General features: G+C 39.2%; 1 protein-coding gene across 2 annotated transcripts in view; it reads right to left on the reverse strand.

Moving 5' to 3' along the window:
* Window positions 1-14,464, reverse strand: part of ZNF827 (zinc finger protein 827) — a 116,876-nt gene that overhangs the window by 51,774 nt on the left and 50,638 nt on the right. For both annotated transcript variants that reach the window (XM_075287977.1, XM_075287978.1), the window contains exon 5: window positions 6,970-7,194. In XM_075287977.1, coding sequence (XP_075144078.1) covers window positions 6,970-7,194 — 225 coding nt within the window. The remainder of the gene's footprint in view (window positions 1-6,969; window positions 7,195-14,464) is intronic.

Here is a 14,464-nt window from a genome sequence, read left to right on the forward strand (position 1 = left end):
CCTCCATGCCTGTTTGGTTTTGCCAGAAAAAGGGCCTGATAGGAATATAGCGAAATGTTTCACAAAGTTCCCGCAAAAACAATAATAAAAGCAAAATAAAACTTGTCATGCAAATGATAAGCCCTCATCCACATGGATTTTGAAATGCGAAAATAGAAAAAAAGGAAAAAGTCGCTGGAACATTAAAGCTCAAACTAGGTGCTATCCGTAAAAGGCTAAATGTCCATCAGATCGGCATAGAACATTGTGAACAAGTCCTTGCAAAATCTACAGCTGCATGGAGATCACATCAGTGACAGCCGGCCTCCTCATACAGGAAAAACGGATGATCCCTGCCTTCCAGAGTGCTGTATGTACAGTGCAGGAAGCAGCTAGAATGATTCCTGCTCCGCTACTGGCGGGCACATGTTCGTACCAGGGTAGAGGTAGGAGTTGTTGCAGGAGACCGTATTCTCCCTGTATCTGAAATTTTTTTTTTTTTTATCATATTTGATAAAATTTAGTATTTTATTAGTATTTAGTTTATTTTGAGTGCTGCTTTCCCCTTTATTTCTACCTAAAAAAATATTAATAATCTTTAAATGTCCATAAAATAAACCAATTAAATAAAAGATGTTCTAGTTTTCAAAACTGCATACACTAAACCACATAGAAACGTGCATGGTCACGAAGAGGTGGCAATGACCCAGTCTCGAACTGGTTAAAACCAAAGTCCAAACATATCTGGTTATCAGCAAACAGTATGGACTTGAGATCTATACAGGGTCACTCAAGATATGCACTTTTATTTCATTGTATCATAAGAATATGAGGACTAAATATTGTGGAAACTACACCTTACACTATACTGCACATACACAAATAGATATCCAAATGTAATGGGCCATTGATCTTTTCCAATTTTGTGATACTTTGGACCAAACTCAGAAATAATCTGAAAAAAAAATGTAAATTTTGTCAACACCACCGGTTTTAAAATGTTAATATAATATCATAAAAAACAGAAATGACTCAAGATAATTTCACAATGGTTCAATGCTAATATATAATAAAACACTGAACAATGAAGGGGTGGAAGTAAATGCGAAGCTTAGTCTGATACAATAAACCATCACATCAGAAATCCTGTTATAGCTGGTCTTGAAGATGACTTATCAGCTCTCTTAACATGTGTATTTTAGTAAATAATTGTATTCCCCAAAGCTATCCATTCTGTAGAGTACTTTTGTTATAACTCTACTTTGTGCTGTTCTGTTAATTAAAGGGATATTCTCATGAACATAACTATATATATTTCAGTCTGGAGACAATTAAAAGTTCAACATTTTTGAAAATCTAAGTAATAAAATCTTTTGCAGAGTTTCCATGATATTCTCTATCTCAGGCCCAGTTCACATCTGCGTTTGGGTCATTTCTGAAACCACACAGACCCCACTATAGTCTATGGAGTCTGCGGGTTTGCTAAGGTAACCACTTTTATTATGCGGATTATGTTTCCATTTGGGGGGTCCCCAAGCGGACTCCCCAAACAGAAAACCATGTGCAGATGTGAATCGGGTCTTTAGTGCAGACAGTCTTTTGTCTTGATCAGTTACCATTAGAACTTTCTATTGTCTTGCACTTGTCAGAATCCTTGTAATGTTTTCCTTATTGTGTCAGTTACACCAAAATAATATCCGGAAAGAAGAGAACCTCAACAATTCCATAGTGGTGGATGCTTTACATGAATCATATGTGCCATCATGGGGTGTTTGTTCTGCAATGCAATTTGTGTTCCAATAGCCAATAAACTACAGATTACAATAGACCTATTTCTTTAGCTAATCATTATCAGTTGAGATGTCAAATATAAAAAAAAACACTAAAATCGAGAAATAAACTACAAGTGCAAAAAATGCAAAAATATCACATCAATATGTATGAGGTTTTGCAACATCTAGAAACATTCCAAAAACACATGATGAAGTTGAAATTGGAATAGAAGAACATATTGTCTTCAATAACAGAAAATACTTTTGTATGCCACTGAATTTCCGATACTCAAAACTAGCCCAAAATGTTCCAAAAGCAGCTATTTGACAATTTGTCATGGGAAGAGATCTAATTGGGTAATAAATGGAATCAGGATACTTTAAAGCAACGGCATCCAAGTTACCCATTTCTAAAGCCTAAAACCAGGTCAAGTAAACAAAACAATGAAGCCATTAAAATCAGTAAGTGTAGGTCACGGGAACCTCTACTTGGTACATTTCAGCCTGCTGAAGTCATTTGTGCGCAATATACTCTTATCAGTCACAAAAACCTTTGATGCTCATAATACAGTATCTTGTAAGAGATCACATTAAAGCAAAAGTGCCCGAATAGATGTGACAGGTACCACTTGGACTAGGACTACACACCAGACTTTTTGTTGCAGTAGTGAGTCATTTTTAGGCTGGGGACCCATGTCAAAAAGGAAGTGTTTTGGCCACAGCATTTGTTTTTGGGCAGTGATTCACTGCATGGGACCTTAGCCTAAGGGAGTCACCCAGGACTATGAATAAGCAAAAGATATATATGGTGCTCACCCGAACCTCCATTGATTTACAAAAACTGTAACAATGCACAAATACTTCGCTTCCAATGAGCATAGCCCATGGCACAATTGGCACAATTGAAGAAGAAAACAAGAGCCCGCGGGCTCAATAATACGGGTCCATGTGAATTTAAGATATAAATTGGACCCCAAAGAAAGTTCTATAAAAGGTATATCTTTATTTACATCTTCAATAATATTCCATTCACAGCAGCAGCAAAAGTACAAGAGGAGAATTCACAATGCCCTATCATAGTAGTATCCTATCCATCACAATCAGATCGTCGGTTGTCTGATAAATGGCACACCCAGCGATCAGCTGATTGAAGAGGTCACATTGATCAGGTGAGCACCACTTCTCTTCTCAGGTTAGTGATATCATGTTCACTGGTTGCATGGCTTTGCTGCAGCACAGTGAAATTCATATGAACGGACCTAACTTGCAATACCAAGCACAGCCACCAAACAAGTACTGTCCTTCATATATAGTGAGGAGCCTCTTCCAACAGCTGATCGGCAGGGGGGCAGTGAGCCAGAGGCCATCACTGATATGCAGAAGATTGCACACAACTTAATGTGCAAAGGTCAGATATTTCTCCAATCGTGTCTTTAATTGTCAAACCATCTTTTAACCATTTCATCCCTGAAGTTGTATTATATGGGAAGCACCTTCTCTTTTATGTTCCTCCTCCATTGTATCCTGCAGTCTTCCCAGCCTAATTCACTATAAGCAGTAAAGCTTTATGTTAATGTTAGCACAGTAGAATCCGTCTATGGATGTGAGATGTCTCTGCTAATAATAGTGGTGTTATTTTAGGCTATTCCCCAATATTTTCAGAAAGGTTTACCTGAACTACACCTACACGTTAATATTGTAGGCTGTTTAATCTCTACATCTTGGCATATTAAAATCACTCACTATCATTTCAGCAATGGCCTGTCAGTAGGTGCTGTGCTCACTGAGCTGTATGATTCCTGCACTAGCCTGACCCCGCTGATGTAATAGCAGCCTCTAACACAACAAGCAGCAGTGAAGTCAGATGGGCTTCAACGCAGTCACATAACGGCAGTATCTCTCTGCTATCCTTTATATCCCTGGATTTGTGCATGAACGATTGGCCTCTGTCCAGCCTCTAATATTGTCTTTTTTAATGACCTGCTCCAAACAAACGAAATAAAAATGAATTCCTCTTCTTAAAAACGCTCCCTTTACAAGAAAACAGTCCTCTCCAATTATGCATTAAACCAACATACAAATTGTTAGATTCCGTGGGGAAGAGGTAATCTACAGGGCAAATAAAATATGTAATCTGTAGCTTTTTAACCCTTAAGCACTCATAATGCAAGGGAGGGTCTTATTCACACATCACTGTTTTACATCACGGTTTAAAATCAAAAACTAGGAGAAGGTTGAAAACACAAAACTGATGCAAATATTTCTCTTATACCTGATGTAGTCTCCCCCCCAGTTTTAGATTATATGTCTGCGTGTAATGCCTACTTTTATTTCCTTGCATGCTATAATAAATTGGTGTACCTGGATTATAGGATGGAAGGATAGTTGTGGACATTTCTACAACAACTGTGTCTTAACTAAATAGCTCCTAAAATTTTAGTCTCAGATCGTGTGCACTAGGAAATGGATCCCTGATTTTTCTTAAGGTAAGTTCACACGGCGGAAAAGGTTTCCACCGTGTAACTTTTCTGCGCGGCTAGCCGCACCGGGATACTGATGCAGTGCATCCCGCTCCTGTTTAGACCCAAATGAATGGCCTAAGCAGGAGTGTGTCAAGCAACGGATGACTAAGCCGCAGAATCCGCGGGAAGATAGGGCATGTTGCTTCTTTTTCCTGCTAGCTGAAAATAATCGCTAGCGGGAACAAAAAGTGAGTGACTCCCATGGAAATGAATGAGAGACGTTTTTGCAGGCGGATTCTGCGTCAAAATCCGCCTGCAAAAAACTCTGTGTGAAGATACTCTTACATATTTCAGTAAGAGCGTTTATTTCAGGGGCCAGCAGGCTTATAAACCATCCTCACTCCCTCAATCTTCTTTTTATATAAAACTAGTTTCATATATGTCACAATTAAAAAAATAAACAAGTGAAAAATCTTTTTTTCTATTTCCGTCAAATTACTAGAACTGTTGGTTAAGTTGTTCCAGTCTCCACAAAATCTTCATTCTTCTTGACTGTCTATTGTGATTGGTACAATGAACATGAACAAGTTGAGATGTTCCTAACTGATGACTTGAGCACATGAGAGGGCTCTACAGCATTCTCAGCACTTCATACCTCATTGCTTTCACAGAGTTCTACTTTGTAGTATTACAAACAACAAGGATGGAGAGCTATGTATCAAATAGCAAACAGAAGAAATAAAAAAGATATGCAGAACAAGTTAAGCATGACATACACAATAGATAAATGTTGGCTGAACCCAACATTATTGGTGAGACCGGACAATCATTTAATAAAATATATTTGGGATTCCCCACTCTCCCTAACAACATGTCAGGTTGCAATATGCTGATCCTATGTTTTCAAGGGCAATAGGCCGCCACTAGGGGAGCCCAGCCCAACATTACTCTGTCCTCCTCCTTCTAGACCTTTCCTCTGCCTTCTACACTGCTGACCACTCTCTCTTATGACAAATCCTCTAATCTTTTGGAATTACATACTTGGGCTTCTCCTGGATCTCTTCATACCTCGCCAAATGCACATTTCCCATCTCCCACACTCCACTCTCTCTGTAGGTGTACCTCAAGGCTCTGTCCAGGGACCACTACTATTAATCATATAAACACTTAGCCTAAGACAACTCATACAATTCCCACTGTTACACCAATGACACACTAGATCTCTCTGCCCAGATATTACCACTCTGCTATCTAGAGTTCCAGAGTGTCTAGTAGCCATAGCATCCTTCTTACCCTCCTGCTTTCTCAAACTCAATATGCAGAAAACTGAGTTCATCATCTTCCTCCCCACCATATGCAGCCCCCCTCCCTGACCTATCAAAGTTAATGGTGAAACATTTACCCTATAAGCCACTTTGCCTTGAGGTAACCTATCTGTCCTAGAATACCAGTAGATTTTAAAAAGCCCTATCCAACATATAAAGCCATCTACAAACGGTGCCCTTCATACATCTCTATAGTGATCTCCATCCACACATGTAATCTCTGATCTTCTCAAGACCTCCTTCTTCATTTTGCTCTTATCCACTCCTCATTTAACCGCCTCCAAGATTTCTCCTGCACATCCCCTATACTCTGGAACTCACTACCTCGATACATAAGACTGTCCCCGACAATTCCACTGAACCAGTTGGTCACTAAGTTAGTCTATTCTACGTGTTTTTGTGTATTTTGTGATTTGTTCGAAAACCCTCAACTGTAAATCAACATGGAATCAACTGTGCTCTAAAAGTAATAATTCTATTGGGAACACAGCAGAGCATGCATGTGTATTGGGTAGTAGCGAGGAATAGCGGACAGTGATTTGTCAAATGCTTATTCAGCCACTTAAAATATATAGCCATCATGAAATGGGAAGACGATCAATGTCTAAGACGCCTGCAACAGCCTCCAATCTTCTGAGAAGTCCAGAAGCTGCTTGTAAATCAAAACCATGAGATTCCAGCCTCAGCGCAATGAGCAAAAATAAAACAGTATGAACTAGTATGTGTATGTAGTGTGCCCCTATAAAGTGTGCCAGCAGTGTGCCACCATAAAATGTACCAGTAGTGTGTAAAGGAACATGAACCACAGTCAGAACTCTCATCAATCATAGATGACCTGTCCTTCCTTAGGCCATCAATGTTACTATCCCGAGAAATATTTATTTATTTATAAACAGAAAGATTACTTAGCTCATAAATCTATTTATCTTAGTCCTGGTTCACTTCTGTGTTCGGTCTTCCGTTCAGGAAGTCCGCTTGGGGACCCCCTAAACAGAATACCGAACGCATTGACAAGCTCTGAGTTTATGAAAGCATAGGGACCCCATAGACTATAATACCCTACTACATAAACTATAAGACCCTATTACAGTCTATGGGGTCCGTGTGCTTTCATAAGCTCACCTCTTGTCAATGCATTTGATATTCCGTTTGGGAGGTCCCCAAGTGGACTCCGAATGCAGATGTGAACCAGACTTTATTAAATAAATATACCTAATCAGCATATATTATGAAAATAATTTATTGAATTTGTTTTTATGCTAAATTGACCAGCCATATAGCAGCCTAAAGGCAATGTAGGCTGGATATGCCACTCTAAATTGAACTGCTCTAAATAATAAACCTATGAAGCAGAGCTTTAGTTGGCATTCGTACTTCTACTAAATCAAAGGTAGTGCAAGAAAAAACGTAAAACAATCTAAATAAAATTACCAGAGAGCTTCATAAGAAGTTCAGATGCAGCCTTGACAGAGATATCCTGTGTTAGTAAATTTGGCTGTGTTTCCTGGGATTTGGCTTTTTCTGGCGTGCTTGAGCGTCGGGCCTCAGATTCATGGCTGTAGGTGTATCCAGACTGTGGGGACAAGGAGTTGCCAAGTTCTTCATCATTAGGCTCTTCTTTAACTTTGAGAGTCAGAGGGTCTTTCTGATTTGCAGCTGAGAAGAGAAAAGACAGACTGGTTTATACAGTGGAAACATACAGAAAAAACGGTTTGAAGCAGTATTCCTAAAGATCATTAGTTATCTTCTCCTGTGCCCTAAATATTACAGAAACACTCTCAGCAAAAATGGTGATGGCTTCCACCTATACTAGTGAACTACCCAGTCCATTCCTTTTGTTGCCCCATGTGACCTGCCCAAATCATTCAGCCTCTTATGTGTGTACCAGAAGTCGGTCTCTCTGTGCCTTTATAGGAGACTCATTTTGAGGATCTTATAAGAATTCATAAAGAAAATGACTCTGGTTCACATATAAGACACCATACAATTCCAATATCCCGATTTAACGTCACATGATACACATGAAGATCGGCAAAGAATGGATAATTCACTACTAAAATTCTTGGCAAAAAAGCTAACTCCTACTATTTACCTTATGCACTAAAACCATTGTGCTGGGAGCGCCCCCATGTGACTGGAGACCAGTCACAATAATTATTAGGAGTGCTGTTGATTTGTTTGCAGTCATACTGAAGGACTGCAGTGCTAAGGGGTTTTTCCTAATAACTATTGTACATATTTTTGATACATCACCATAATTTCCCCTTGTTTAAGAGACCAAAAGACAGGTGTTTGGGTGAGATGCAATGATATTAAGGAAATAGAGGGGGCTGGAGGGAGAATTTCTGCAAAGAAAACTACGAAGAAACACGTAGAAATGAATCAACGCTGTATATACACTTTGCAATCCATTTATATGAAAATGCAAAATGTGTCAACTGAGAATGAGCTGAATGGTAGAATACATTTCCTACTGCCAGGCAAATTTCTGTAGCCGCATTAAGTCACCAATAACTTGTCATTGCAAAACACAATAGTGTAAAAAGTAATTTGGTGCATGTCACTTAAAGCGTACCTTCAGTTATATACAACTCTGCATAAATGAATAGCACAGGTGAATATAACAAACTTTTTGGACACTGCTATATCTTCTACATAAGACACTACACTGCACAGAATGAGGCATTGAATCAATTACGAACCACCTACTCCCTCTCCCCTCTCCATTGAGTTCTCTGTGCAAGGTGAATACAGATGGATCGCTATGTAAACAAAGGTTGGAGTGAAGATAATAAGGACAAGTAGCCCAATATGTAGTGCAGGAAACAGATTTCCTTAATGAAAATATATTACAAAAGTTCTTATATTCAAATGCACTACTCATTTATTAAAATGTTATAGTAAGACAGCTTATGGTCATGTGATGGACACATAAGTGCAAGCTCGTTACAGTCACACCTCAGTCTTCTAACGAGCTGTACACCTCTGTGTCTGTCACATGACCATGGACTGTCTATTATTTGACCAAAGACTGGAAACAATGAATGACAAGCAGAGATATAGAAAACGGCGAGGAATTGCTACAGAAAGCATACTGGGAAATGCTATAGCTTTTCATTAAGTAATAACATTTATTTGCTAGCTTTATATCTGCATTCGGGGGAACGCCTCTGAACAGAAACCTAATCCACGGGCGGTTACCTTCGGAAAACCATAGACCCCATAGGCTATGATGGGGTCCACTAGATTTCCACCAGAAAAGGCGGAATGAGGAACGGAATCCCCAAGTGGAGACCGGGTGATGATGTGAACCTAGCCTTAAAGGCACTCTGTCAGCAAAATCATGCTGATAGAGCCCCACATATGCGTGAATAGCCTTTAAAAAGGCTATTCAGGCACTGTAAATGTTATATTAAACTACCCCCCCCCCCCCCCCCGTTTTAAAACAATACCCTAAAAAATAATGTGATCTACTTACACATCGTGCACGCTGGGCGGGCATTCAGGGTGTGGGTGTGTCTTCTTCTTCCACGCCTCTTCTTCCTCCGATGTCCTCTGGTCCCGTCCTCCTCCGACGCTCGCGAACGGACATGGATTACAAAAAAATGACCTGGGCGCATGCGCAGTAGCACGCGGCTTCTACTACGGCTACTGCGCATGCGCCCAGGTCATTTTTTTTTTTATCAAAGTCCGTTCGCAAGCGCCGGAGGAGGACGGGACCGGAGGAAGAAGAGGCGTGGCTGAAGAAGAGGGCACACCCTGAATGCCCGCCCAGCGTGCACGATGCGTAAGTAGATAACATTCTTTTTTAGGTTATTATTTTATAACGGGGGGGGGGGGGGGGTAGTTTAATATAACATTTACGGTGCCTGAATAGCATTTTTAAAGGCTATTCACGCATATGTGGGGCTCTATCAGCATAATTTTGCTGATAGAGCCCCTTCAAACTGTTTGACCCCTTTAAGAATATGGTACCCCTTTTTTTTGATGTAGTAATTATAATTCTGTAACACTGTGCTTTCAGGAAATGCAATATGTAATGTGCAATAGATAAGTGTGTGTATAAACAAATATACCAACGTGTCCATAAAACCCCAAAAGACTATAACACTAATCTTTAGCCTTCTACTCTTAATACCAACTTAAAATTTCAAACACAGTTTCAACTGACGCTAGTTTCACACCTATGTTCGGGTCTCCGTTCATTGGATTGGCTTGGGGACCCGGCGAATGGAAACCTAATCCGCTTAAAAAAGTAGTTACCCGCGGAAACGCATGGACCCCATAGACTATAAAGCGGTCTACCGGGTTTCCACCTGAAAACTGACTTTTATTTCCACATTTTTAAAGTGTATTCAGGGACAGAAAACCGCAAACGGAGACTGGGCACAGGTGTGAACCTAGCCTGAGAGACTGCAAACTCTGAAGTTCAGGTCACACTTCTTTATTGATAAGATCCCTGTTACATGTATCCATTCATTTTAATTTGCAAGAGTACCCTAACTAATATGCAGTCAAAATTCTGAAATCTTGGAAAAAGAAGATGCCAAACCACAATGATGTTACTAGATGTAAACATAGTTCAGATAAGTGCTGCATATAATAATATCATATACATACAGAATGAACAGTCCATCCATAATTTTTATAAAGCAGGACATAACTCAAATGACTTTATAGCGTATTATGCTAATACTGTAGTAATAATTAACTACATTTTGCAGTGTTATGTTGCAGGCACACCGTGAACACATCCTGGGCGAGAACAGTAAATGTGCAGCATGTGCAGGCCTAGGAAGAAGGTCTGATGCTGCTGTGGAAATGAAAAGTCATTGTGACTTGGACAAGACAAAATGTAAAGTCTAATATGATCTCCTTGGGCTTTGTCCAATGTAATATGTCACACAGAGTGTGTATTCAATTTGCAACAGAAGCCAAGGGTTGAAACACTAAATTGTAATAAAAGTCTCCCTGAACTATTTGAGCCTATGGCTTATAATCACGTTTGGACCATTGTCAGTATTTAATCAAATTCTGCCCATTCGATCAGCACTTTAATGATTAAAGCTCTTACAGTTTCTCTCTGAGAATGTATTACCCTTGTTTTTTACCATTTTAAAACACGTACTGTATATATTTTTCCCCATCTGTTTTTATTTTCAGATTATGGACTTTTTTGTTCTGTCTCCTGTACATGATCCATGCAAACCATAAGAACCAGTCGTCGGGATGTGGCTTACTTATGGGAATTTATGAATCCCCCTATGCCAGTTTTCCAGGATGAAAAGATTTCAAAAGATTTGCAGCTTTTAATTCTTTTAGACTACATTTGCCACAGAACAGGCTTGGAGGTAGGTCCAACGCATTTACTTTAAAGGGGTTATCCAGGGACTTGATAATTTACTTACCTGGTCTGGGCTTTTGTTGCTCCTGGACCTGGGGGTCCAGAGCTGGTTCCAACTCCAGGTCATAACCAGCTCCGGTCCCCCAGGTCGCTCTTGTTTGCACAGATAATTTCCTGTGCTATAGGGGCTAGCTTTTTTATAACCAGTTTTATTATAATCACCATAGAGCCACAGTCCATACTGGAGATGCTGGAGAATACAGGTAGTTGAACTAAGGAAGGTGACCATGGGCCAACATACGGTAGATATGTCAGAAATCTAGATGTTGCTAAGAGAATTACCTGCACTAAACTACAGGAACATTTGTACTGTGTATTATACAGATGACATATTATATAATGATAGTTAACATACTGCACATTTCTATGTCCAGAGAGTGTTAGATCCAGCCAGTGATAGTGTTAATATAAGAACTGTACCTGTTTTTCAGGCAGCATAAATTGTCGAAAATACTTGACTGTTCTTAGTTCAGCAGATAATGTATTCCCCACAGCAGTAAAGGGTTATGTTACACATATTTTGACAGTCCAGTGCTCTTATATATATAGTGCAATCTTTAAAGGATGCTCTTCATTGGCATGCATTACATTATTTTCAGAAAAGCTCTGTAGATGTTGAGATTTTGATAATTGCTTGCCAAATGTATCAATGTTTAGACCGCTCACAAACAACCTTGTAATACTCTGCCATTTAGGCTTCTCATGCTGTCAAGCTGACATTACATACAAATATATAGGTGAGTATGTGTATATATATATATATATATATATATATATATATATATATATATATATATATATATATATTTCTATATACAAGCATACTATATAGCAATACATATAGTGACCAAAACCACTTTACATTGTATAGCATCTAACAGACCGTTCATGCTTTATCAGTAATTTTAGGAAAGGGATATGCAAATAAGCTCTTTTGGTGGAAAAAAGGAAAAACACACTCTAGCGCCATCTTCTGGAAGGTAGATCTCTATAGATCAATGCCTGATTTTCTATGAAACCCAGATACAATGGGGCAATGTTATTGAGATTGGCATGCTGTACATCAGTCTTAATAAATGGCCCAAATGGCAAGGGGAATGGGAGATTCATGAAAAGGTTGTGGCATGCCAGAAAACTGGTTAGTTACAATAAATCTGTTGGGCTGAAGTGTAGTTACCTTGGCTCACTCTGATTTGCCAACACTTGCACTAAGTGGTGGGGGAGGCGCAACTAAAGGCTTGAGACGCACATTTGGCACAAGAAAGGTGCTTGCAACAAACATGCGCCTCAATATCCCTCAATATCATCAATCTACACCATTTTTCTGGACTAGAGGGAATAATGAAATGCGCCACCTGTCTGGGATTAAATAATAATAATAAATTTTATTTATATAGCGCCAACATATTCCGCAGCACTGTACAATTTGTAGGGTTCAAATACAGACAGATGCATAACAAAGAACGTCATTTCACACAATGGGACTGAGGGCCCTGCTCGCAAGAGCTTACAATCTATGAGGTAGAGGGGGTGACACAAGAGGTAGCAGGGGCGACATTGCTTATACAGTATTCAGACAATTTTGTAATAGAGGTTACTGTCATTACACAAACAAAACTTGACACAGGACACTAGTGGTGTCCTGTAACATGTGGATGGAGCTTGGACAAATAAAGTTAGCCTGAAAAGACATCATATCATGTGGGGTAATGTGGGAGCGGGGACGGAGGAAGGTTCAATTTTGGGGATTCTAATTATAGACAAATTAAAGACAAAGCAGAATATCTCTTTCAAAAGGAAAAGATGTCCATCCACAGACAACTTTTTTGGGGTTATTGCTTCTCATCAGTGCGTGGTTGAGAGGTGGATTAGAAGGGGTACTATGTCTCCTTAGGGAGATCACCTTCGCAGACCACCTTATGGTGTATAGCGTCTAACAGACCATGCATGCTCTACTAGGAATTCTGAGAAAGAAATATGAAAATAAGTTAAGAGCCAGTTATGTCACAACTACTAAGTAAGAAAGGCACAAACTATCACTCAACTCATACATCCTGGCTGTAGTGCTTTGCTGGGTGCTTACGAATCTAATGCAAAACGTAAAGATGGGCAAGACGGAAATCTGCCTAGCGGTCCTACCCACTGGGCTCAATCTGAATCTGCAATTGTTAGATTTTGCTGGAACACTGTAAATGAAGAATAGCAGAATGTACAATGTTGAAGAGTGTAACCTTATATTCACACCCCCTCATAGCTGATGCATGCATGACTAAAAAAGGAACTTCTGTACATGACTGGATATTGACTGAGGATATAAAAATAGATTAAGGGAACAAACAGAGGAAGGATATAACAATTACCAGAGAAAGCATCAGGTCATATTTTAGGTCAAAGAGTAAATGGAAAAAATATCAGGACTGAACTGTTTCTTTAATTCAATTTCATGAAAACATCGGCAAGCAAAGCCATATTTGATAGTCTGACTGTCATGCAGATTCCTGCATTCCAAACAAGCCAAGTAAAGTACTGACCCAGGAGGCAGCCTGCAATCTGCGAGTGCTATCACAATATAGCTGTGGTGAAATATAATGTATTCTAAGAGGAAAAAACCAAAACATACACAACTTCAGCAACATGTAACAAAGAAACAACTTGTAACATATCAGCTGTCATCATATATGAGCTTCTTGGGCTATATAAGCCCATATGATTAGAAAGGGCACAATCTGTTATTAAAGTGGATTTGTCGCCAGTGCTGCCCCATGGAAAAGCTACACAAACAACTCTTTTCTTCTATTAGCCAAAAAGGTGCACAAATACACTATAAAGGTGATAGGAGGCATACACCAGACATAAACTACAGTATCAGTCTGCTGTATTGATTGATTGATTGATTGATTGATTGTATTGTATTGTATTGTTCCCCTTGTCTCATCCCAATAACTGAATGTAGCTACTCAGTACCCAACTATTAAATTTCAGCTGAGAGGTGAAAAGGGCGGACACTCCTCATGAATACATTGGACTCAAAGTATGTGCCTGGTATATTCTTAATACTTCTAGTAACCAAACTGGACAGTAATTAGAATTTGTGCCCTTTGGGCTAATATGAGATAGCACCTGTCCCTTTTTGATGCCGCCTCTATATACTCCTACTATGGAGAACGTTCCTCACTCTTGTATGCAGTACTTTATATCATACATACTTAAAAATTATTACTTGTGGCTAATGAAGCAAATACTAATACCGCACAATGCTTAGTGCAAGTCATTATGTTACACAGCATATTCACGTAATATATCATATTTTGTGTATCACGTACTACTTTATATAATATTATCACCATGCAGATTTATGTGCTTTTGAATACGATTTAGAATTATGCAAGAGGGTCATGCTCTTTTCTTGGGATGTGTCTTTGCATTGTGCAACTTGCTTGTTTTTGAACTTTTGTTTAGATTTACAATATAGGATGCAAGTTTTTATACTTTTGCATTTGGTCTCAGTTGTTGTGTCTTGGG

This window comes from Leptodactylus fuscus, chromosome 1, assembly GCF_031893055.1.
Source record: "Leptodactylus fuscus isolate aLepFus1 chromosome 1, aLepFus1.hap2, whole genome shotgun sequence".
Taxonomy (NCBI): Eukaryota; Metazoa; Chordata; class Amphibia; order Anura; family Leptodactylidae; genus Leptodactylus; species Leptodactylus fuscus.